General features: G+C 47.9%; 2 protein-coding genes across 8 annotated transcripts in view; one reads left to right on the top strand and one right to left on the bottom strand.

Annotated features, from left to right (window-relative positions):
* LOC134948626 (glucose-1-phosphate thymidylyltransferase-like) overlaps positions 1-11188 on the top strand; it is a 118159-nt gene extending 106971 nt beyond the window's left edge. For 3 of the 5 annotated variants that reach the window (XM_063936722.1, XM_063936723.1, XM_063936721.1), the window contains exons 5-9: positions 418-533; positions 2928-3025; positions 4189-4257; positions 7655-7713; positions 10081-10416. In XM_063936722.1, the coding sequence (XP_063792792.1) occupies positions 418-533; positions 2928-3025; positions 4189-4257; positions 7655-7713; positions 10081-10234 (496 nt within the window). In that variant the 3' untranslated portion in view covers positions 10235-10416. Of the gene's footprint in view, positions 1-417; positions 534-2927; positions 3026-4188; positions 4258-7654; positions 7714-10080; positions 10417-10437 lie in introns of those variants that run through there. The other 2 variants (XM_063936724.1, XM_063936720.1) reach the window with 2 other exon arrangements.
* ASNSD1 (asparagine synthetase domain containing 1) overlaps positions 11121-26693 on the bottom strand; it is a 33249-nt gene continuing 17676 nt past the window's right edge. The window contains exon 3 of one of the 3 annotated variants that reach the window (XM_063936719.1): positions 11121-11475. In XM_063936719.1, the coding sequence (XP_063792789.1) occupies positions 11220-11475 (256 nt within the window). In that variant the 3' untranslated portion in view covers positions 11121-11219. The remainder of the gene's footprint in view (positions 11476-26693) is intronic. The other 2 variants (XR_010182987.1, XR_010182988.1) reach the window with 2 other exon arrangements.

Here is a 26693-nt window from a genome sequence, read left to right as displayed (position 1 = left end):
ACACTACGATCACCAGAACGAAGAAAAAACCTTGTAATGCCGTGAGTAAAATACCTAACTTAATAGCAAATTTACTTGGCGCAGTCGCACTGCGGACATTGCGCATGCGCATTAGCGACTAATCGCTCCATTGCGAAAAAAAAAATAACGAGCGATCAACTCGGAATGACCACCCTTGTGCGCTGAGAAGGGCTGTTTGCTACGACTGCGGTATTAGTGTGTGAGGACACCTCTGTCTGTTATCACAAGTCTGTGCTTTTTGTAAATGAATGTTCCTTCAAGTGAATCTGAACCTTTTACAGACTACATGCAGCTACTCAAACAGTGCCATGCTATATGTACATCTAATGGCTAATCTGAACCTACAGTATAAAGTGATGAGGCCGGATAACATTTGTTTTATTTTTATTATTGTAGGGATACCATATTTTATGAGGATTTTCATCTACAGGATGTTATCAGGAAATACAAAACACTTTACCAAGGTGACAATGAGGCAAACCTGGTCTTATCGTACATTTGCAAGGAAGAAGGTAAATGCTTAATTCTGCCGCTATTTGCACCTTCCACCCCAGACGTGTTTTTTTTTTTATATATTCTTTATTTTGGTTTTTCAAAAGAAGTAAAGATGTTACAAATAGTGCAATATCGTAGAAACACAGGGGTCGACAGATCAATATATCACAAAACATCAAAAACACATAAAGAAAATAAAGGGAAAAAATAAAAATACAATCGATATAATTGATCCAACAAGAAAATAACCAAGTTTACATTATACATCAGAGGATCAGCAATAATATACTCCATATATGTAGAAAACCAAAAAACCAAAAAGAAAGTACAACAAAGTATAATGTAATCACAACTTCTATTAATGAAAAGAAGACAAGTCAAAGGGTAGAGGGGGGAAAGGGCAGAGTCAGGGAAGGGGAATGAGTGAGCTAATCAATCGTATCTAATTACAAGAGTGGTTTCCATACAGTGAAGTGGTCTACACAGGAAAGCAAATATCATGATGAGTCTAGTGGGATCTGGTCTTTGTATAGTAGGTGGAGGTAGATTTAAATTCCAGCCAAGAAGACCACGCAGCAACATAATCAGAGTGTTTGTCCAGCACTGAATGAAAAATATCCTCCATGGTTCTGTAAAATTCTATCCGCTGGAACCATTCCCAAATCCTGGGGGGGGGTTGAGACTTCCAGTGAACCGGTACTACAGCCCCCGCTGCGTTATTAAGATGCTTGAGAAGGGAATGTTTAGATTTTGCTAGTGGTTTTGCAGTATGGGAGAGTAACTAGAAGTCAAGCTCAGCAGGAGCCTGAAAGCCCAGGATTCCGGAGGAAATTTGAATAACCTTGCCCCAAAAAGTAGCAATCAGAGGGCAGTCCCACCATATATGAATGAGGGTACCTTGTTCCCTACCACACCTCCAGCACAGGGGGGACACCGAAGGAAAGAACTTATGCAGGAGGGAGGGACATCGATACCACCTAGTAATCAGTTTATACTGTGTTTCTATCACCTCCACACTTGTAGAGAGCACCGAGATATAACTTCACAGTGTTTTTTCCAATTAATATAAATCCCTCGAGGTAAAAGGTCAGCGTCCCATTTTGTACAAAAAGCGGGATCTCCCGTGAAAAGACCATGTAGTAATATCTTATATATTCCTTTATATAACATGGCTGGGTTCAGAGGATTGGGAACACATTGCTTCAAAAGGTGTGACGGCTCCTGTTAATGCAGCAGCTGTCCTGTGTGACAAAATAAAGTGACGAGTCTGGAGCTAGAACCAAAAGTCAGTCGCAGGAATATCAGTGCCCTCCCTGAGTTCATCAAAAGATTTAACCTTTCCCCCTGAGAGCAAATGTGATATCCTAGTCAAGCCTGCCCGTTTCCATCTGGCGGCCGCACCTCCTCCAATACCCGGCACAAACAATGGGTTGTTAAGAAGCGAGAAAAGGAGGGAAGTTGACGAAGAAAGACCCAATCTATAACGTAGTGCTCTCCATAGAGCCAAAGTGGGTCCAACCGTCAAATGAGAGGAGCGGCCAATGGTCCTAAGCCAGGGTACTGCCTGTAATTGTAGCACCGAGGACCTTTTCTCCAAATCTACCCACTGCTTAGAGCTGGCACCAGGTCGTGACAAATCCAGGATCCTATTCAAAATCGTGGCCTGATAATATGCTGATATCATGGGTAACTGTTTGCCCCCATGGGCCCCCCTATAAAATAAGTAGCAATGTTTGAACCTGGGTTTCCTGCCACCCCAAACAAATCTGCTAATCGCCTTGTGTGTGTCTACCAGAAACTGATGGGGGAGCTTCAAGGGGATAGTTTGGAAAAGATACAGCAACCTTGGCAGGATATTCATTTTCACAATGCTCATACGGCCTAACCAGGAAAATTTCTGCTGGAGCCACTGCGTCATTTCCCTGCGCAGCTTCCGCAGTAAAGGGAGATGATTTAAAGTGTGTTGTGTTCTTAGGGGTCTATTTACTAAGCCATAGTGGAGATAAAGTGGACTGAGATAAATGACCAGCCAATCCGCTCCTAACTGCCATGCCACAGGCAGGGTTTGAAAAATGACAGGAGGCGATTGGCTGCTATTTATCTCCGTCCACGGTTTAGTAAATAGACCCCTTGGTGCGCTCCGGTCTCCTCCCTGATGCACCCACTCGCAAGGCAGTGCGATGCAGCGGGCAGGCAGGCTCCATGTTTAGTCAGACTGGCAAATTGGTGGCTCACATAAAGTGTCCCTGGATATAGCGCTGGAAGGGGAGAACTGTATACCCGCCGGAGAGGTTAATAGCCTGTATCCTCAGCGCGTTTCTCCTTCCATGTGTCTCTGTGGGTGCTGTCTATAGATTAAAGGTACAAGAGATGTGTTACTAAAGAGTAACATCCAATTCTGTCTCACCCAGAAACAAGTAAATATGGCATCTTGGAAACAAATGAAAGCCAGAGAATCACAGCTGTAAAGGAAAAGCCACCGGCCACGGATACAGCATCAAGACAAGCAGTAAGACTCATTCCAGACCATGTGTCAGGCCCCCCCCCCACACACACACATTATGGGGGTCATTCCGACCCGATCGCTCGCTGCAGTTTATCGCAGGGCAGCGATCGGGTCGGATCTGCGCATGTGCCAACGCATGCTGGGCGGCCGAAGGCCGTTGTATTGTAGCAATCGCCTCTGCCTGTTTGACAGGCAGAGGCGGTCGCTGGGCGGGAGGGGGCTTGGCGGCTGCGTTAAGCTGCCGTTTAGGGTCCTGGGCAGTGAGGAGGTTCTCCCGGCCAGCCGCAGGAGCTGCACTGGCCGGGACTTACTCCTGAAATGATGCAAAAGCGCTTTTGCATTTCTGCGGAGGGGGGCCGGCACTGACATGCGGGGCGGGCTAGCCCTGTGCTGGGCATCCCCCCGCATGTCTGAGTGCCTGATCGTAGCTGTGCTAAATTTAGCACAGCTACGATCAACTTGGAATGGGGTGTGGTTCATCAAATCGACAGTATCTAGGTCGACAATGTTTAGGTCGACCACTATAGGTCAACAGTCACTAGGTCGACATGGATGGAAGGTCGACAGGGTTTCTAGGTCGACATGTGCTAGGTCGACAGGTCTAAAGGTCGACATGAGGATATATTTTTTTTGGTGTCGTTTTCTTCGTAGAGTGACCGGGATCCCAAATTAGTGCACCGCGTCCCCTCGCATGGTTCGCTTCGCTCTCCATGCTTCGGGCATGGTGCCTTCGCTCCGCTACCGCTTCGCTCGGCACAGATTACCGTTCCAATTGTAGTCCACGCGGATCATTAAGTATGAAAAAATTCAAAAAAAGAAAAAAAATGTGAAAAACTCATGTCGACCTTTAGACCTGTCGACCTAGCACATGTCGGCCTAGAAACCCTGTCGACCTTCCATCCATGTCGACCTAGTGACTGTCGACCTATAGTGGTCGACCTAAACATTGTCGACCTAGATACTGTCGATCTTCAGACCGGATCCCCTTGGAATGACCCCCTATGACCTAACACCCACAGAACATTGTAATGAGCGCAGGACAGATTGTTGAGTAGAATACATCAAGGTTATAACTTCTGTTAAGTGAGCAATTAACTGTTTAACCTAAACAACCTAATGCTAAATATCCTCATTCTGTATGTCTCATTTTTATTTTTGTTTTTTAGTGTCCTTGTTTTTACGTGTTCTCTAAACACACTCTACCATTTGTACAACAGTTCCTGACTGAAAAAAAGGTAATTTCTTGTATTACAGATACCAGAATTTATTAACATGGTAATATACCCTTCAGTTAGTATATTGTGCTGTACTTGCCTAATGCCTTATGTATTAGCAATGTTCCTGAGGCGGGATGAGTGGGTGCCACACAATGATTGCATTACTACGCTCTGGAGGAAAACACTGATGAGAGGAATAAGGCGTATGGGTGGTATACAGGAAAATGGCCGCCGCTCTCCAACACACAGATGTCACAGGGATATGTGAGGAATTACTGGGGAGTGACGTATTGCATGAACCTGGTGGAAGGGAAAGAGATAGACGTTGTTATTATTATCCTTTATTCAGTGCCAGATTAAGGTCCACATGGGACTGGAGCGGAAATGTATGAAGGGCCTATTGTGTGCATTGGTAGGAGGTATGACAAGCGCTTCAGTGAGGGTGGTCTAAATAGGGGGTGTGACCTGTGCCATGGGTGTGGCTATCTCCATGGAGGTCCTAGCTAGTGCCTACCTTCAACCATTTAATAGAGGAGCAGAACAGACTCATACATACGGTGGTCATCGAACTGGGGGGGTAATTCAGACCTGATCGCTAGTTTGTGTTTTTTGCATACATGCGATCAGGTAGTCGCCACCTATAGGGGGGAGGGTTTGGTAGGTGTGCGTTCACTTCTGCTGCAGAGTAACACAACCCTAAATTTGTGTAGTCTCTGCACTGTCCAGGACTTACTCAGCCGCTGCGATGATCGGGGCCGGAGCGACGTCAGAAACACTCCCTCCAAACGCTGGGTCCCTCCTGCGTTTTCCCGGCCACTCCTTGAAAGCGGCCAGTTGCCACCCACAAACGGCGTCTTCCTGTTAGTCTTCGGTACATTTGTCATTTTCGCACCATCCCGTCGCTGACCGGCGATCCCTGTTGCTGCGGTCCGCCACGCCTGCGCATTGCGGTGCATGCGCAGTACAGACCTGATCGCAGGCTGTGAGAAAACGCAGCCTAGCGATCAGGTCTGAATTTCCCCCTGGGACTTTTGAAGTGGGGGTATGGGAAATGAAACGGGATTACTGTTGTGCACGCCTAAAAAGGGAGCATGGCCACTAAAAAGGAGTGTGTCCTTCAAACTACATGCATTAGTGTGCCCCCTCACCTCCTAGTCTGTATAGCTACCCATTAGTGTGCCCCCCTTTCTTCCTAGTCTGCATATCCGTCAGTGTGCCCTCCTAGTCTGTATATGCGTCAGTGTGCCCTCCTAGTCTGTATATGCGTCAGTGTGCCCTCCTAGTCTGTATATGCGTCAGTGTGCCCTCCTAGTCTGTATATGCGTCAGTGTGCCCTCCTAATCTGTATATGCGTCAGTGTGCCCTCCTAGTCTGTATATGCGTCAGTGTGCCCTCCTAGTCTGTATATGCGTCAGTGTGCCCTCCTAGTCTGTATATGCGTCAGTGTGCCCTCCTAGTCTGTATATGCGTCAGTGTGCCCTCCTAGTCTGTATATGCGTCAGTGTGCCCTCCTAGTCTGTATATGCGTCAGTGTGCCCTCCTAGTCTGTATATGCGTCAGTGTGCCCTCCTAGTCTGTATATGTAGTCAGGGCTGGTTCTAGACCTTGTGGCGCCCAGTGCAAACATTTCTTTTGGCACCACCTCCTCCCCATTGAAAACAGGGACAGGTAGCCCCTTATGCATGTTGCGCCAGGCAGAGCCCTGTACACACACTGCGCCAGGTAGCCCCCTCATATACGTTGCACTAGGTAGCCCCTGAGAGAGAGAGTGAGAGTGTGTGTGTTACTCACCACAATCAGCGCCGGCTCCAGTATGTCCCCCTGGCTCCATACCCAGCCTGAGGCAGGACGGTCACGGAAGGGAGTTGGGGCGGGGTGGCAGCATGGTGTGGGGAGTGGGCAGCAGGAGGCGGATAGGGGTGGTGGCAGTGCTGGCCAGGGGGGGTGGAGCGGCGCGGGAGGTGGCGGAGAGGGGGAAAGGTTGTGCAGTGCGGGAGAAGAGGCGGGGGGACAGGAGGAAAGGTGCCAGCCAGCGCTGTGTGCGGTGCGGGAGCCAGGGGGTTTAAGGTGCCAGCCAGTGCAGTGTGGGCGGGGAGAAGGTGCTGACCAGCAGTGTGTGGTGCACCTGTTACGTTGCGGTGACCATGCGGTACCCCTCCTGGCTCCTCCCCCTCCGGCTGGTCAGTCCTCATTAGCAGCACTAAAGTTTGTAGGAGGAGAAGCTGAGAGTAGAGAGGAGAGCAGCTCCTCCTCCCCCCCGGCCAGGCAGTTCAATAACCTGTGGGGAGGAGACACTGGAAAAGAGAGCGGCCCTTCCTCCTGCTTTGGCCAGGATTTACAGACTGGGGGCCGGGGCACTGTCTCGTGGCAGCATACAATGAGTCAGAGTGACTCATTGTAATGCTGGTGGTTATGGGCCTCTTCACCGCGTCAGGCTGTGGGCCTATTTCCAATGGGTGGCCTGGAGCTGCAGCTCCATCTGCCCCATTGTTAATCCGGCCCTGCCTTTCTTTATATGGTGCCACAAGGGTTCTGCAGTGCCCAATTACAGAGTACATAAACAAATAATCAAAACAGGAAAACAGCAACTTACAGTTGAAGACAATATAGAACAAGTACAGGGTAAATAAACATAGCTTAGTGCCAGCAGTGGGGGATATTCAATTACAGTTGGATACTCTCCGACGGAGAGGATCCAACACTTCAGTATTCAATAGCAGGCCGTTTTTCCGCCCCTTTCCCCTCCCATTCCGACCATTAATTTCAACCTTCTCTCATGGGCGAAAATGGCCAAAAATTGACCATTTTCGACCACGGCGGGGTCGAAAACACTTGGATGAGCAGAGATTCCACTCATCCATGTGTTTTTCGACTTGTCGGAATTTCCAACAGGGCGGAAAACGGCACTTCAATTGAATATTGAAGTGTCGGAAAGTTCCGATTATCTTCGGAAAGTGCTGTATTATGGCCCTGTCGGAACTTCCAACTGTAATTGAATATCCCCTTTAATTATTCAGAGTCGGTCATGAGATGATTATGTCACTCAAAGTTTACAACATAGAGCACATTATCCTGCCAGTAAGTGTAATGATTAATGTAAGGTGGTCTATATGTAAATCACCAAAGATTTCTGGAGAACTGCAGAAGTGTGACTTTACTAGCAGTCATGCCAAACAAAAGCTGCAGAGACACTTCCCCTATAACACACACTTCCTGTATAATAAGGGGATGGCAATGATGAAACTTCCAATATGCCTACATCTACGGTTATGCTCAAATTTTAGTGTATACTTGAATTTACAAGAAACTCTGGCACTGTAACACAGATTAAGTGTTCATATGCTACCTGTTTACTGTGTTGATAATGTTGATAGAATTACTTTAAATCCACATTCTATTAACTAATTTATCGCAGGAATCACCAATAGATGAAAAAGATGCTCCAGGTCACTTTCTGTCTTGGCTTGTGACAAGGTGAGAAAACCATGTTAGCATTGGAGAGAAAGTACCAGCCAATCAGCTTCTGTCATTTTTCAAACACAGCCTGTAAAATCACAGAAGCCGATTTGTTGGTCCTACTGAGTGAGAAATATTTTGCTTTACTTTAACTAGCTATGTAATTACAAAACGTTTTATTAAGGCAATGGGGGTCATTCAGAGTTGTTCGCTCGTTGCCGATTTTCGCAACGGAGCGATTAAGGCAAAAATGCGCATGGTACGCAGCGCACATGCACTAAGTATTTTAGCACAAAACTTAGTAGATTTACTCACGTCCGAACAAAGAATTTTCATCGTTGAAGTGATCAGAGTGTGATTGACAGGAAGTGGGTGTTTCTGGGCGGAAACTGACCGTTTTCTGGGAGTGTGCGGAAAAACGCAGGCGTGCCAAGATAAAACGGGGGAGTGGCTGACCGAACGCAGGGCGTGTTTGTGATGTCAAACCAGGAACGAAACGGCCTGAGCTGATCGCAGTGTAGGAGTAAGTCTCGAGCTACTCAGAAACTGCTAAGAAATTTCTATTCGCAATTCTGCTATGCTAAGATACACTCCCAGAGGACTGCGGCCTAGCGTGTGCAATGCTGCTAAAATCTGCTAGCGAGCGAACAACTCAGAATGAGGGCCAATGTTTCAGGTCCAGAGAAAATGTCATTATTGTGCAATGATTCCATTAGACAAAGAACAATTATAAGCACTTGATAGCACATATACAAACCTTACTGCACCACGCTGCTTTACACAGATACCATCCTTACTGCACCACACTGCTTTACGCAGATACCATCTTTACTGCACCACGCTGCCGTACACAGATACCATCCTTACTGCACCACGCTGCCGTACACAGATACCATCCTTACTGCACCACGCTGCCGTACACAGATACCATCCTTACTGCACCACGCTGCTTTACACAGATACCATCCTTACTGCACCACGCTGCTTTACACAGATACCATCCTTACTGCACCACGCTGCTTTACGCAGATACCATCCTTACTGCACCACGCTGCCGTACACAGATACCATCCTTACTGCACCACGCTGCCGTACACAGATACCATCCTTACTGCACCACGCTGCCGTACACAGATACCATCCTTACTGCACCACACTGCTTTACACAGATACCATCCTTACTGCACCACGCTGCTTTACGCAGATACCATCCTTACTGCACCACGCTGCCGTACAGATACCATCCTTACTGCACCACGCTGCCGTACACAGATACCATCCTTACTGCACCACGCTGCCGTACACAGATACCATCCTTACTGCACCACACTGCTTTACACAGATACCATCCTTACTGCACCACGCTGCTTTACGCAGATACCATCCTTACTGCACCACACTGCTTTACACAGATACCATCCTTACTGCACCACGCTGCTTTACGCAGATACCATCCTTACTGCACCACACTGCTTTACACAGATACCATCCTTACTGCACCACGCTGCTTTACGCAGATACCATCCTTACTGCACCACACTGCTTTACACAGATACCATCCTTACTGCACCACGCTGCTTTACGCAGATACCATCCTTACTGCACCACGCTGCCGTACACAGATACCATCCTTACTGCACCACGCTGCCGTACACAGATACCATCCTTACTGCACCACACTGCTTTACACAGATACCATCCTTACTGCACCACGCTGCTTTACACAGATACCATCCTTACTGCACCACGCTGCTTTACGCAGATACCATCCTTACTGCACCACGCTGCCGTACACAGATACCATCCTTACTGCACCACGCTGCCGTACACAGATACCATCCTTACTGCACCACACTGCTTTACACAGATACCATCCTTACTGCACCACGCTGCTTTACACAGATACAATCCTTACTGCACCACGCTGCCATACACAGATACAATCCTTACTGCACCACGCTGCTTTACGCAGATACCATCCTTACTGCACCACCACGCTGCCGTACACAGATACCATCATTACTGCACCACGCTGCCGTACAGATACCATCATTACTGCACCACGCTGCCATACACAAATACCATCCTTACTGCACCACACTGCCGTACACAGATGCCATCCTTACTGCACCACCACGCTGCCATACACAGATGCCATCCTTACTGCACCACGCTGCCATAAACAGTTTATCAAAATTTCTACTTGTATCCTAGTCTGCAATTTCTAAAGTTGAAGAAACACGTATACTTTATTGGAGGTTTATGTATTTGTGTCCGTTGTAATACATTGTGTGCATTTATGGGACTTTTTGTTTTCATTTTATTCTGTTTTGCAATTTTCATTCAATCTCGTTTCTCCCCGACATTTTATTTTTAAATTAAAAGAATATGTTGGCAGAATTTCCCACAGTGCAATTCTGCATACAGCCATGGGACAGCCAGTCATGAGGTGACAGTGGGGGAGTGCTTTCTGCAAATGCAGGATTTATCCACAGCAGACAACATGGTGCCTACAGAAGAACGCTCTGTACAGATCTAAAGCCCAGGATCTATCCTCTCATCATCAGCATTAGACGTGGAGTCTGGTGCGCAGTCCCATAAATGCACATTTTAAAGACGCTACATGGTGGATCATATAAGTTCAGGCCAGCAGGACTTTATACATAGCAAAGGGTGTTAAAATGGAAACAAAAAGAGAAAGCATTGAAGGTAAACTCATCTCTCACCCTCATCTCTTCTTAGGAAACCAGTTTATATTTACCCAATATCTGGCCGCTTCGATGTTGGAAACTTGGAGTCCTACATAACCTGCAATCAATATTTTCAAGAGAAGATAAAAAATGTACCAAATTATCTTCAGTGACCAAGTGTAAAATGTTTCCAGTGGATCCAACGCCAATATACAAAATACCAGACCGGTCATTTTTTTCCATTTTCTGGGAATTTGTGCAATACTAGTAATCTGTGTCTTTTTCATAAAAGATTATATTCAGGATTAAGGCCCAGACTTATCAAAGGAGAGAGAGAAAGAGAGAGAGAGAGAGAGAGAGGAGAAATAAAGAACCAACCAATCAGCTCCTGTCACTTTAGAGCAGTGGTTCTCAAACTCGGTCCTCAGGACCCCACACAGTTCATGTTTTCCTGGTCACCTAGCAGGTGCACAGGTGTATTCATTACTCACTGACCCATTTTAAAAGGATGCACAGGTGGAGCCTATTATTTATTAGTGATTTTGTGAGGAGACCTGGAAAACATGCACTGTGTGTGGTGCTGAGGGCAGAGTTTAAGAACCTGTGATTTAGAGACTGTTTGAAAAATGACAGAAGCTGATTGGTTGGTACTTTATTTCTCCTTCCACTTTCTCTCTCTCCATGCTATGATAAATCTGGGCCTATGATATTAAAATAGGTTTCAGAAAACAAATGTATTTATCAAATGATTTTTATTAAATGTAAAATCATTACAATAAAATTAAATTTCTTTGCAAACATCATCTTTCCAGTGACCGTAGTGCATCATTGAGCTCATCCAATTTGGCCCGTCTGCAATCTGCCGCATTTGTCTGAAGCCTTTTCATTACAGTTTTCCATTTTTGCAATCCTAGAACCAAACTGCATTGCTCTTTTGGGCAGTACGGAGGAGGCGCCAAGTCCCAGTGTCACAGCTGCCATGCGCAAAAGCAGTTTTTCACCAAGCCCTCTGGGCAGAGTTAGGTTTACTTTCTCCCAGATTGGCAGAGAGTTCAGGAAAGCCACCACATCTTCATCAAGGAAGGGAAATCTGGGGGGGAGACAATGATAACAGAATCTTATTGCAAAACAGAAGCTCTGCGTAAAGTGGCTCAATTTAATTATTACACAATAAAAAGTCATGAATAGAAAATGAAATGCCCCTCATTTACCCATTTGTATACTGTAGTACACTATGGGGCATATTCAATTAGCCATGGAGCTTACAGATGCAGCTGCGGTCAGCTTACATGCGAATGGGTTGCACGTGCTGCCACATCGCGAATGTGACTAGTCTTGCCTGTGTGCAACCCATTTTCTGAAGCGTACGGATCCATTCCATGGATTGCAGAAGTGTACACAGTGCATGCACATGACAGCGGGCACGCTAGTTGCGGCAAATTATCCCAGATTACCACGGCTTGCGACAGGGATGAAGCAGGACACAGCTGTACCGTGTGGATGTTGCTATACCTGGAGCTATTCAACTGCAGCCTGCACTTACCACGGGTGTCTACGCATACCCTGCTGAGCTGTGAACAGACATCTGCAGTAAGTAGGGCCTTTTGTCTTTACAGAAGAATGCACTTTTAACCCATAGCTTCGAGCACTTAACCTGGAACCTATGGGTTAATATGCATTAACCGTGGTTTTATCGCTGGAAAAAAAAAATGGTCTTAAAGTTTAAGCTCAAAGCTATCCTCCCGCGGTAAGCCCCACGGCTAATTGACTATGCCCCTATGTCAGGCAGACTAGTTTTTTTTTTAAATTATGTTTTTTATTGAACAGCAAAGTACAGGTTGAGTATCCCTTATCCAAAATGCTTGGGACCAGAAGTATTTTGGATATTGGATTTTTCCGTATTTTGGAATAATTGCATACCATAATGAGATATCATGGCGATGGGACCCAAGTCTAAGGACAGAATGCATTTATGTTACATATACAACTTATATACACAGCCTGAAGGTCATTTTAGCTAATATTTGTAATAACTGTGCATTAAACAAAGTTTGTGTACATTCACACAATTCATTTGTTTCATATAAACCTTATATACACAGCCTGAAGGTCATTTAATACAGTATTTTTAATAACTTTGTGTATTAAACAAAGTTTGTGTACATTGAGCCATCAGAAAACAAAGGTTTCCCGATCTCACTCTCACTCAAAAAATTCCGTATGTCGGAATAATAAGAATTTACTTACCGATAATTCTATTTCTCATAGTCCGTAGTGGATGCTGGGGACTCCGTAAGGACCATGGGGAATAGCGGCTCCGCAGGAGACTGGGCACATCTAAAGAAAGCTTTAGAACTATCTGGTGTGCACTGGCTCCTCCCCCTATGACCCTCCTCCAAGCCTCAGTTAGGATACTGTGCCCGGACGAGCGTACACAATAAGGAAGGATTTTGAATCCCGGGTAAGACTCATACCAGCCACACCAATCACACCGTATAACCTGTGATCTGAACCCAGTTAACAGCATGATAACAGAGGAGCCTCTGAAAGATGGCTCACAACAATAATAACCCGATTTTTGTAGCAATAACTATGTACAAGTATTGCAGACAATCCGCACTTGGGATGGGCGCCCAGCATCCACTACGGACTATGAGAAATAGAATTATCGGTAAGTAAATTCTTATTTTCTCTAACGTCCTAAGTGGATGCTGGGGACTCCGTAAGGACCATGGGGATTATACCAAAGCTCCCAAACGGGCGGGAGAGTGCGGATGACTCTGCAGCACCAAATGAGAGAACTCCAGGTCCTCCTCAGCCAGGATATCAATTTTGTAGAATTTTACAAACATATTTGCTCCTGACCAAGTAGCTGCTCGGCAAAGTTGTAAAGCCGAGACCCCTCGGGCAGCCGCCCAAGATGAGCCCACCTTCCTTGTGGAGTGGGCATTTACAGATTTTTGGCTGTGGCAGGCCTGCCACAGAATGTGCAAGCTGAATTGTACTACAAATCCAACGAGCAATAGTCTGCTTAGAAGCAGGAGCACCCAGCTTGTTGGGTGCACACAGGATAAACAGCGAGTCAGATTTCCTGACTCCAGCCGTCCTGGAAACATATATTTTCAGGGCACTGACAACGTCTAGCAACTTGGAGGCCTCCAAGTCCCTAGTAGCCGCAGGCACCACCAATAGGTTGGTTCAGGTGAGACGCTGAAACCACCTTGGGGAGAAACTGAGGACGAGTCCTCAATTCCGCCCTGTCCGAATGGAAAATCAGATAAGGGCTTTTTCAGGATAAAGCCGCCAATTCTGACACGCGCTTGGCCCAGGCCAGGGCCAACAGCATGACCACTTTCCATGTGAGATATTTTAACTCCACAGATTTAAGTGGTTCAAACCAATGTGACTTTTGGAACCCAAAACTACATTGAGATCCCAAAGTGCCACTGGAGGCACAAAAGGAGGCTGTATATGCAGTACCCCTTTTACAAACGTCTGAACTTCAGGGACTGAAGCTAGTTCTTTTTGGAAGAAAATTGACAGGGCCGAAATTTGAACCTTAATGGACCCCAATTTCAGGTCCATAGAAACTCCTGTTTGCAGGAAATGTAGGAATCGACCCAGTTGAATTTCCTCCGTCGGGCCTTACTGGCCTCGCACCACGCAACATATTTTCGCCAATTGCGGTGATAATGTTTTTGCGGTTACATCCTTCCTGGCTTTGATCAGGATAGGGATGACTTCATCCGGAATGCCTTTTTTCCTTCAGGATCCGGCGTTCAACCGCCATGCCGTCAAACGCAGCCGCGGTAAGTCTTGGAACAGACAGGGTCCTTGCTGGAGCAGGTCCCTTCTTAGAGGTAGAGGCCACGGATCCTCCGTGAGCATCTCTTGAAGTTCCGGTTACCAAGTCCTTCTTGGCCAATCCGGAACCACGAATATAGTGCTTACTCCTCTCCATCTTATCAATCTCAGTACCTTGGGTATGAGAGGCAGAGGAGGGAACACATACCCTGACTGGTACACCCACGGTGTTACCAGAGCGTCTACAGCTTATTGCCTGAGGGTCCCTGGACCTGGCGCAATACCTGTCGAGTTTTTAATCATGTGGAAGACTTCTGGGTGAAGTCCCCACTCTCCCGGGTGGAGGTCGTGCTGAGGAAGTCTGCTTCCCAGTTGTCCACTCCCGGAATGAATACTGCTGACAGTGCTATCACATGATTTTCTGCCCAGCGAAGAATCCTTGCAGCTTCTGCCATTGCCCTCCTGCTTCTTGTGCCACCCTGTCTGTTTACGTGGGTGACTGCCGTGATGTTGTCCGACTGGATCAACACCGGCTGACCTTGAAGCAGAGGTCTTGCTAAGCTTAGAGCATTGTAAATGTCCCTTAGCTTCAGGATATTTATGTGAAGTGATGTCTCCAGGCTTGACCATAAGCCCTGGATATTCCTTCCCTGTGTGACTGCTCCCCAGCCTCGCAGGCTGGCATCCGTGTTCACCAGGACCCAGTCCTGAATGCCTAATCTGCGGCCCTCTAGAAGATGAGCACTCTGCAACCACCACAGGAGGGACACCCTTGTCCTTGGTGACAGGGTTATCCGCTGATGCATCTGAAGATGCTATCCGGACCATTTGTCCAGCAGGTCCCACTGGAAAGTTCTTGCGTGGAATCTGCCGAATGGGATTGCTTCGTAGGAAGCCACCATTTTACCCAGAACCCTTGTGCATTGATGCACTGAGACTTGGCTCGGTTTTAGGAGGTTCCTGATTAGCTCGGATAACTCCCTGGCTTTCTCCTCCGGGAGAAACACCTTTTTCTGGACTGTGTCCAGGATCATCCCTAGGAACAGAAGACACGTCGTCGGAACCAGGTGCGATTTTGGAATATTGAGAATCCAATCGTGCTGCCGCAACACTACCTGAGATAGTGCTACACCGACCTCCAACTGTTCCCTGGATCTTACCCTTATCAGGGAATTGTCCAAGGAAGGGATAACTAAAATTCACTTCCTTCGAAGGAATATCATCATTTCGGCCATTACCTTGGTAAAGACCCGGGGTGCCGTGTACCATCCATACGGCAGCGTCTGAACTGATAGTGACAGTTCTGTACCATAAACCTGAGGTACCCTTGGTGAGAAGGGTAAATTTTGACATGAAGGTAAGCATCCTTGATGTCCCGAGACATCATGTAGTCCCCTTCTTCCAGGTTCGCAATCACTGCTCTGAGTGACTCAATCTTGAATTTGAACCTCTGTATGTAAGTGTTCAAAGATTTTAGATTTAGAATCGGTCTCACCGAGCCGTCCGGCTTCGGTACCACAACAGTGTGGAATAATACCCCGTTCCCTGTTGCAGGAGGGGTATCTTGATTATCACCTGCTGGGAATACAGCTTGTGAATGGCTTCCAAAACTGTCTCCCTGTCAGAAGGAGACATCGGTAAAGCCGACTTTAGGAAACGGCGAGGGGGAGACGTCTCGAATTCTAATTTGTACCCCTGAGATATCACCTGAAGGATCCAGGGGTCTACTTGCGAGTGAGCCCAATGCGCGCTGAAATTCATTGAGACGGGCCCCCCACCGTGCCTGATTCTGCTTGTAAAGCCCCAGCGTATACTGAGGGCTTGGCAGAGGCGGGAGAGGGTTTCTGTTCCTGGGAACTGGCTGATTTCTGCAGCCTTTTTCCTCTCCCTCTGTCACGGGGCAGAAATGAGGAACCTTTTGCCCGCTTGTCCACGAAAAGACTGCGCCTGATAATACGGCTTCTTCTCATGTTGACAGGCGACCTGGGGTACAAACATGGAATTCCCAGCTGTTGCCGTGGCAACCAGGTCTGAAAGACCGACCCCAAATAACTCCTCCCTTAATAAAGCAATACTTCCAAATGCCGTTTGGAATACGCATCACCTGACCACTGACGTGTCCATAACCCTCTACTGGTAGAAATGGACAACGCGCTTAGACTTGATGCCAGTCGGCAAATATTCCGCTGTGCATCACGCATATATAAAAATGCATCTTTTAAATGCTCTATAGGCAAAAATATACTGTCCCTATCTAGGGTATCAATATTTTCAGTCAGGGAATCCGACCACGCCAACCCAGGACTGCACATCCAGGCTGAGGCGATTGCTGGTCGCAGTATAACACCAGTATGTGTGTAAATACCTTTTAGGATACCCTCCTGCTTTCTATCAGCAGGATCCTTAAGGGCGGCCATCTCAGGCGAAGATAGAGCCCTTACAAGCGTGTGAGCGCTTTATCCCCCCTAGGGGGTGTTTCCCAACGCACCCTAACCTCTGGCGGGAAAGGATATAATGCCAATAACATTTTAGAAATTATCCGTTGTTATCGGGGGAAACCCACGCATCATCACACACCTCATTTAATTTCTCAGATTCAGGAAAACTCCGTCTCCACATCATTTTTCTCCTCATACATGTCGACACAAAAGTACCGACATACAGCACACACACAGGGAATGCTCTGATAGAGGACAGGACCCCACTAGCCCTTTGGGAGACAGAGGGAGAGTTTGCCAGCACACACCAGAGCGCTATATATATATACAGGGATAACCTTATATAAGTGTTTTTCCCCTTATAGCTGCTGTATAGTTAATACTGCGCCTAATTAGTGCCCCCCTCTCTTTTTTTAACCCTTTCTGTAGTGTAGTGACTGCAGGGGAGAGACAGGGAGCTTCCCTCCAACGGAGCTGTGAGGGAAAATGGCGCCAGTGTGCTGAGGAGATAGGCTCCGCCCCTTTTTCGCGGACTTTTCTCCTGCTTTTTTATGGATTCTGGCAGGGGTTAAATGCATCCATATAGCCCAGGAGCTATATGTGATGCATTTTTTTGCCATCCAAGGTGTTTTTATTGCGTCTCAGGGCGCCCCCCCCAGCGCCCTGCACCCTCAGTGACCGAAGTGTGCTGAGAGCAATGCCGCACAGCTGCAGTGCTGTGCGCTACCTTGTTGAAGACAGGACGTCTTCTGCCGCCGATTTTCCGGACCTCTTCTGCCTTCTGGCTCTGTAAGGGGGCCGGCGGCGCGGCTCTGGGACCCATCCAAGCTGGGCCTGTGATCGTCCCTCTGGAGCTAATGTCCAGTAGCCTAAGAAGCCCAATCCACTCTGCACGCAGGTGAGTTCGCTTCTTCTCCCCTTAGTCCCTCGATGCAGTGAGCCTGTTGCCAGCAGGTCTCACTGAAAATAAAAAACCTAATCTAAAACTTTCACTAAGAAGCTCAGGAGAGCCCCTAGTGTGCACCCTTCTCGTTCGGGCACAGAGATCTAACTGAGGCTTGGAGGAGCCAGTGCACACCAGATAGTCCTAAAGCTTTCTTTAGATGTGCCCAGTCTCCTGCGGAGCCGCTATTCCCCATGGTCCTTACGGAGTCCCCAGCATCCACTTAGGACGTTAGAGAAATTTGGATATGGGATACTCAACCTGTATTACAATCAATACAAGGGGGTCAATTCTATTCGGCAACTAAAGAATAGCGCCGGGAATTAGCTCCAGACGCTATTCAATTCTGCTACTAGTTGCCCGCAATTGTCGGGAATTCTTCTCTCATCCCCGGGGGATGAGAGAAGAAACCTGACAAAAGTGCTGCCTCGCGGCCGGCGCGAGGCTGATTCTGTCGGGAATCAGCCTCGCGCCGGGTAGTTAAGTCGGAGAATGCCCGTTCTCCCGACAAAACTACCTGTTTAGTCGGCGAGAACGGGACATCGCCGACTTAACTTTAGCTGAATTGAATAGCGTCGGGAGCTAATTCCCGGCGCTATTCTTTAGTTGCCGAATAGAATTGACCCCAAGGTTAGAGTTGCAGTAAACAACATGGACACACAGAAGAGCAAAAACCTACCACTACTCTAAAATAAAGAAAGAACATCAAAAATTTGCTGCGATTTTCAGAATTATTTTTGTAAGTCACAAAGGTGTGTGAGAATAGCTGTAGTTGGTAAGTAGCACTTAGGAAACAACAACTTAGCCCTGATAAGTGGCAGCGTCTGGGCTAATTGGATAGCCTCCAGCGAATCTATTAACCGCTGTAAATTACCGCAGATAATTGGATACCCCCCCTAATGTTGAGTCTAAACATGGAATGTAGAATGCACTCACAGGAAATTAGTGAGTAAAATTTCAGTCTAAGACACCAGTTTTGGTCAAGAAGAGAACCCTTATGAGAAATACTGTGCATACAAACATGCGACCTATTACATGACCGTGGAAATCAATAGAGAACAGAATTGTGATCTATCAAGGATATAAAAAGTATATACTGTATATAAGCAATCAGTAAAAATTATTAATAACAGTAACAGTTTACGCTGCTTCACTTTGGATTTGTGGTTTCTTACACGGATTTTTGTATTTTCATTGCTCGTACAGACTGTTGAAATGTTGATTGGAAAGGTATAACACTGCCGAGTGTACATACATACATACTTTATATAATGGCATAGACTGGCCTCCACTGGTTTGCATCCCCATCATGTGTGGCCTTTATGCTTTTCTTTTCTCTGACGTCCTAAGTGGATGCTGGGACTCCGTAAGGACCATGGGGAATAGCGGCTCCGCAGGAGACTGGGCACAACTAAAAGAAAGCTTTAGACTAGCTGGTGTGCACTGGCTCCTCCCACTATGACCCTTCTCCAGACTTCAGTTAGAATCTTGTGCCCGGCTGAACTGGATGCACACTAGGGGCTCTCCTGAGCTCCTAGAAAGAAAGTATATTTAGGTTTTTTATTTTACAGTGAGATCTGCTGGCAACAGACTCACTGCAGCGAGGGACTAAGGGGAGAAGAAGCGAACCTACCTGACTGGAGATAGTTTGGGCTTCTTAGGCTACTGGACACCATTAGCTCCAGAGGGATCGAACACAGGACCCGACCTCAATCGTTCGGTCCGGGAGCCGCGCCGCCGTCCCCCTTACAGAGCCAGAAGCAAGAAGTGGTCCGGAAAATCGGCGGCAGAAGACCTCGGTCTTCAACAAGGTAGCGCACAGCACTGCAACTGTGCGCCATTGCTCCTCATGCACACCTCACACTCCGGTCACTGATGGGTGCAGGGCGCTAGGGGGGGGCGCCCTGAGCAGCAATATAAACACCTTGGCTGGCAAATCATCACAATATATAGTCCCAGGGCTATATATGTGATAAATTACCCCTGCCAGAATTCCTGAAAAAAGCGGGAGAAAAGTCAGCCGAAAAAGAGGCGGGGCTAACTCCCTCAGCACACTGGCGCCATTTTTCCCTCACAGCTCCGCTGGAAGGATCACTCCCTGGCTCTCCCCTGCAGTATCAAGCTACAAAGGGTAAAAAAAGAGAGGGGGGGGGTACTAAATTTAGGCGCAGTATAACTTATATAGCAGCTATAAGGGGAAATAATTCAGTTAATCCCTGTATTATTATAGCGCTCTGGTGTGTGCTGGCATACTCTCTCTCTGTCTCCCCAAAGGGCTTTGTGGGGTCCTGTCCTCTGTCAGAGCATTCCCTGTGTGTGTGCGGTGTGTCGGTACGGCTGTGTCGACATGTTTGATGAGGAGGCTTATGTGGAGGCGGAGCAGATGCCTATAAATGTGATGTCACCCCCTGCGGGGCCGACGCCCGAGTGGATGGTTATGTGGAAGGAATTACGTGACAGTGTCGACTCCTTGCATAAAAGGTTTGACGACATACCGAATATGGGACAGCCGGCTTCTCAGCCTGTGCCTGCCCAGGTGTCTCAAAAGCCATCAGGGGCTCTAAAACGCCCGCTACCTCAGATGGCAGACACAGATGTCGACACGGATACTGACTCCAGTGTCGACGACGATGAGACTAATGTAACTTCCAATAGGGCCACACGTTACATGATTGAGGCTATGAAAAATGTGTTGCACATTTCTGATGTTACCCCAGGTACCACAAAAAAGGGTATTATGTTTGGAGAGAAAAAACTACCAGTAGTTTTTCCTCCATCTGAGGAGTTAAACGAAGTGTGTGAAGAAGCGTGGGCTTCCCCCGATAAGAAACTAGTAATTTCTAAAAGGTTACTAATGACGTACCCTTTCCCGCCAGAGGATAGGTCACGTTGGGAAGCATCCCCTAGGGTGGATAAAGCGCTCACACGCTTGTCAAAGAAGGTGGCACTACCGTCTCCGGATACGGCCGCCCTAAAGGAACCTGCTGATAGAAAGCAGGAGGCTATCCTGAAGTCTGTATATACACACACAGGTATTATACTGAGACCAGCTATTGCTTCAGCATGGATGTGCAGTGCTGCAGCTGCGTGGTCAGATTCCCTGTCGGAAAATATTGATACCCTAGACAGGGACACTATATTGCTAACCGTAGAGCATATTAAAGACGCAGTCTTATACATGAGAGATGCACAGAGGGATATTTGCCGGCTGGCATCTAAAATAAGTGCAATGTCCATTTCTGCCAGGAGAGGGTTATGGACTCGGCAGTGGACAGGTGATGCAGACTCTAAAAGGCACATGGAAGTTTTGCCTTATAAAGGTGAGGAGTTGTTCGGGGATGGTCTCTCGGACCTAGTTTCCACATCAACAGCTGGGAAGTCTGCATTTTTACCCCATGTTCCCTCACAGCCAAAGAAAGCACCGTATTATCAGGTACAGTCCTTTCGGCCCCATAAGGGCAAGCGGGTTAGAGGCGCTTCCTTTCTGCCCAGAGGCAGAGGTAGAGGGAAAAAGCTGCAGCATACAGCCAGTTCCCAGGAGCAAAAGTCCTCCCCCGCTTCCTCTAAGTCCACAGCATGATGCTGGGGCTCCACAGGCGGAGCCAGGTACGGTGGGGGCCCGTCTCAAAAATTTCAGCGATCAGTGGGCTCGCTCACGGGTGGATCCCTGGATCTTTCAAGTAGTATCTCAGGGGTACAAGCGGGAATTCGAGACGTCTCCCCCCCGCAGTTTCCTCAAATCTGCCTTGCCAACAACTCCCTCAGGCAGGGAGGCAGTGATAGAGGCAATTCACAAGCTGTATTCCCAGCAGGTGATAGTAAAGGTGCCCCTACTTCAACAAGGACGGGGTTACTATTCCACAATGTTTGTGGTACCGAAACCGGACGGTTCGGTGAGACCCATTTTAAATTTGAAATCCTTGAACACATATATAAAAAAATTCAAGTTCAAGATGGAATCGCTCAGGGCGGTTATTGCAAGCCTGGACGAGGGGGATTACATGGTATCACTGGACATCAAGGATGCTTACCTGCATGTCCCCATTTACCATCCTCACCCGGAGTACCTCAGATTTGTGGTACAGGATTGTCATTACCAATTCCAGACGTTGCCGTTCAGTCTATCCACGGCTCCTAGGGTCTTTACCAAGGTAATGGCCGAAATGATGATACTCCTTCGAAAGAAGGGAGTTTTAATTATCCCGTACTTGGACGATCTCCTGATAAAGGCGAGGTCCAGGGAGCAGTTGTTAGTCGGGGTAGCACTATCTCGGGAGGTGCTACAACAGCACGGCTGGATTCTAAATATTCCAAAGTCACAGCTGGTCCCTACGACACGTCTACTGTTCCTGGGGATGGTTCTGGACACAGAACAGAAAAAAGTGTTTCTCCCGGAGGAGAAGGCCAAGGAGTTGTCATCTCTAGTCAGAGGCCTCCTAAAACCAAAACAGGTGTCGGTGCATCACTGCACGCGGATCCTGGGAAAGATGGTAGCTTCTTACGAAGCAATTCCATTCGGCAGGTTCCATGCAAGAACCTTTCAGTGGGACCTGTTGGACAAGTGGTCCGGATCGCATCTTCAGATGCATCGGCTGATAACCCTGTCTCCAAGGACCAGGGTGTCTCTGCTGTGGTGGCTGCAAAGTGCTCATCTTCAGGAGGGCCGCAGATTCGGCATACAGGACTAGGTCCTGGTGACCACGGATGCCAGCCTTCGAGGCTGGGGGGCAGTCACACAGGGAAGAAACTTCCAAGGACTATGGTCAAGTCAGGAGACTTCCCTACACATAAATATTCTGGAACTGAGGGCCATTTACAATGCCCTAAGTCAGGCAAAACCCCTGCTTCAAAACCAGCCGGTACTGATCCAGTCAGACAATATCACGGCAGTCGCCCATGTAAACCGACAGGGCGGCACGAGAAGCAGGACGGCAATGGCAGAAGCCACAAGGATTCTCCGATGGGCGGAAAATCACGTGTTAGCACTGTCAGCAGTGTTCATTCCGGGAGTGGACAACTGGGAAGCAGACTTCCTCAGCAGGCACGACCTCCACACGGGAGAGTGGGGACTTCATCCAGAAGTCTTCCAACTGATTGTAAACCGTTGGGAAAGGCCACAGGTGGACATGATGGCGTCCCGCCTAAACAAAAAGCTAGAAAGATATTGCGCCAGGTCAAGAGACCCGCAGGCGATAGCTGTGGACGCTCTAGTGACACCGTGGGTGTACCGGTCGGTTTATGTGTTCCCTCCTCTTCCTCTCATACCAAAGGTACTGAGGATAATAAGGAGAAGAGGAGTAAGAACTATACTCATTGTTCCGGATTGGCCAAGAAGAGCTTGGTACCCGGAACTTCAAGAAATGATCTCAGAGGACCCATGGCCTCTGCCGCTCAGACAGGACCTGCTGCTGCAGGGGCCCTGTCTGTTCCAAGACTTACCGCGGCTGCGTTTGACGGCATGGCGGTTGAACACCGGATCCTGAAGGAAAAGGGTATTCCGGAGGAAGTCATTTCTACGCTGATTAAAGCTAGGAAGGAAGTAACCGCAAACCATTATCACCGCATATGGCGAAAATATGTTGCGTGGTGTGAGGCCAGGAAGGCCCCAACGGAGGAATTTCAGCTGGGCCGTTTCCTGCACTTCCTACAGTCAGGGGTGACTATGGGCCTAAAATTGGGTTCCATTAAGGTCCAGATTTCGGCTCTATCGATTTTCTTCCAGAGAGAACTGGCTTCACTACCTGAAGTTCAGACTTTTGTTAAGGGAGTGCTGCATATTCAGCCCCCTTTTGTGCCTCCAGTGGCACCTTGGGATCTCAACGTGGTGTTGGATTTCTTAAAGTCACATTGGTTTGAGCCACTTAAAACCGTGGAATTGAAGTATCTCACGTGGAAAGTGGTCATGTTGTTGGCCTTGGCTTCGGCCAGGCGTGTATCAGAATTGGCGGCTTTGTCATGTAAAAGCCCTTATCTGATTTTCCATATGGATAGGGCAGAATTGAGGGCTCGTCCCCAATTTCTCCCTAAGGTGGTATCAGCTTTTCATCTGAACCAGCCTATCGTGGTGCCTGCGGCTACTAAAGACTTGGAGGCTTCCAAGTTGTTGGACGTAGTCAGGGCCCTGAAAATTTATGTTTCCAGGACAGCTGGAGTCAGAAAGACTGACTCGCTATTTATCCTGTATGCGCCCCACAAGGTGGGTGCACCTGCTTCAAAGCAGACTATTGCTTGCTGGATCTGTAGTACGATTCAGCTTGCACATTCTGCGGCTGGACTGCCGCATCCTAAATCGGTAAAAGCCCATTCCACGAGGAAGGTGGGCTCTTCTTGGGCGGCTGCCCGAGGGGTCTCGGCTCTTCAACTTTGCCGAGCAGCTACTTGGTCGGGGTCAAACACGTTTGCTAAATTCTACAAGTTTGACACCCTGGCTGAGGAGGACCTAGAGTTTGCCCATTCGGTGCTGCAGAGTCATCCGCACTCTCCCGCCCGTTTGGGAGCTTTGGTATAATCCCCATGGTCCTTACGGAGTCCCAGCATCCACTTAGGACGTCAGAGAAAATAAGAATTTACTCACCGGTAATTCTATTTCTCGTAGTCCGTAGTGGATGCTGGGTGCCCATCCCAAGTGCGAATTGTCTGCAATACTTGTATTATTGTTTTACTAAAGGGTTATTGTTGAGCCATCTGTTGAAAGGCTCAGTTGTTATCATACTGTTAACTGGGTATTGTATCACGAGTTATACGGTGTGATTGGTGTGGCTGGTATGAGTCTTACCCGGGATTCAAAATCCTTCCTTATTGTGTCAGCTCTTCCGGGCACAGTATCCTAACTGAAGTCTGGAGGAGGGTCATAGTGGGAGGAGCCAGTGCACACCAGCTAGTCTAAAGCTTTCTTTTAGTTGTGCCCAGTCTCCTGCGGAGCCGCTATTCCCCATGGTCCTTACGGAGTGCCAGCATCCACTACGGACTACGAGAAATAGAATTACCGGTGAGTAAATTCTCATTTTCTATTGTGTAATTTCTACTGAGATTTTCATCAGCGGTGGGGAAACAAAAAAAATAAGAATTTACTTACCGATAATTCTATTTCTCGGAGTCCGTAGTGGATGCTGGGGTTCCTGAAAGGACCATGGGGGGGAATAGCGGCTCCGCAGGAGACAGGGCACAAAAAGTAAAGCTTTAGGATCAGGTGGTGTGCACTGGCTCCTCCCCCTATGACCCCCCTCCAAGCCTCAGTTAGGATACTGTGCCCGGACGAGCGTACACAATAAGGAAGGATTTTGAATCCCGGGTAAGACTCATACCAGCCACACCAATCACACTGTACAACCTGTGATCTGAACCCAGTTAACAGTATGATAACAGCGGAGCCTCTGAAAGATGGCTCACAACAATAATAACCCGATTTTTTGTAACTATGTACAAGTAATGCAGATAATCCGCACTTGGGATGGGCGCCCAGCATCCACTACGGACTCCGAGAAATAGAATTATCGGTAAGTAAATTCTTATTTTCTCTATCGTCCTAGTGGATGCTGGGGTTCCTGAAAGGACCATGGGGATTATACCAAAGCTCCCAAACGGGCGGGAGAGTGCGGATGACTCTGCAGCACCGAATGAGAGAACTCCAGGTCCTCCTCAGCCAGGGTATCAAATTTGTAGAATTTTGCAAACGTGTTTGCCCCTGACCAAGTAGCAGCTCGGCAAAGTTGTAATGCCGAGACCCCTCGGGCAGCCGCCCAAGATGAGCCCACCTTCCTTGTGGAATGGGCATTTACATATTTTGGCTGTGGCAGGCCTGCCACAGAATGTGCAAGCTGAATTGTATTACACATCCAACTAGCAATAGTCTGCTTAGAAGCAAGAGCACCCAGTTTGTTGGGTGCATACAGGATAACAGCAAGTCAGTTTTCCTGACTCCAGCCGTCCTGGAACCTATACTTTCAGGGCCCTGACAACATCCAGCAACTTGGAGTCCTCCAAGTCCCTAGTAGGCGCAAGGCACCACAATAAGCTGGTTCAGGTGAAACACTGACACCAACTTAGGGAGAGAACTGGGGACGAGTCCGCAGCTCTGCCCTGTCCGAATGGACAAACAGATATGGGCTTTTTTGAGAAAAAAAACCCACCAATTTGACACTCGCCTGGCCCAGGCCAGGGCCAAGAGCATGGTCACTTTTCATGTGAGATGCTTCAAATCCACAGATTTGACTGGTTTTAAACCAATGTGATTTGAGGAATCCCAGAACTACGTTGAGATCCCACAGTGCCACTGGAGGCACAAAAGGGGGTTGTATATGCAATACTCCCTTGACAAACTTCTGGACTTCAGGAACTGAAGCCAATTCTTTCTGGAAGAAAATCGACAGGGCCGAAATTTGAACCTTAATGGGCCCCAATTTGAGGCCCATAGACACTCCTGTTTGCAGGAAATGCAGGAATCGACCGAGTTGAAATTTCTTCGTGGGGCCTTCCTGGCCTCACACCACGCAACATATTTTCGCCACATGTGGTGATAATGTTGTGCGGTCACCTCCTTCCTGGCTTTGACCAGGGTAGGAATGACCTCTTCCGGAATGCCTTTTTCCCTTAGGATCCGGCGTTCCACCGCCATGCCGTCAAACGCAGCTGCGGTAAGTCTTGGAACAGACATGGTACTTGCTGAAGCAAGTCCCTTCTTAGCGGCAGAGGCCATAAGTCCTCTGTGAGCATCTCTTGAAGTTCCGGGTACCAAGTCCTTCTTGGCCAATCCGGAGCCATGAGTATAGTTCTTACTCCTCTACGTCTTATAATTCTCAGTACCTTAGGTATGAGAAGCAGAGTAGGGAACACATACACCGACTGGTACACCCACGGTGTTACCAGAACGTCCACAGCTATTGCCTGAGGGTCTCTTGACCTGGCGCAATACCTGTCCCGTTTTTTGTTCAGACGGGACGCCATCATGTCCACCTTGGTATTTCCCAACGGTTCACAATCATGTGGAAAAACTTCCCGATGAAGTTTCCACTCTCCCGGGTGGAGGTCGTGCCTGCTGAGGAAGTCTGCTTCCCAGTTTCCACTCCCGGAATGAAACACTGCTGACAGTGCTATCACATGATTTTCCGCCCAGCGAAAAGTCCT

This window comes from Pseudophryne corroboree, chromosome 8 (genome assembly GCF_028390025.1).
Source record: "Pseudophryne corroboree isolate aPseCor3 chromosome 8, aPseCor3.hap2, whole genome shotgun sequence".
Taxonomy (NCBI): Eukaryota; Metazoa; Chordata; class Amphibia; order Anura; family Myobatrachidae; genus Pseudophryne; species Pseudophryne corroboree.
The sequence above is the reverse complement of the archived record's forward strand: the minus strand, read 5'-3'. Positions and strand labels throughout refer to the sequence as shown.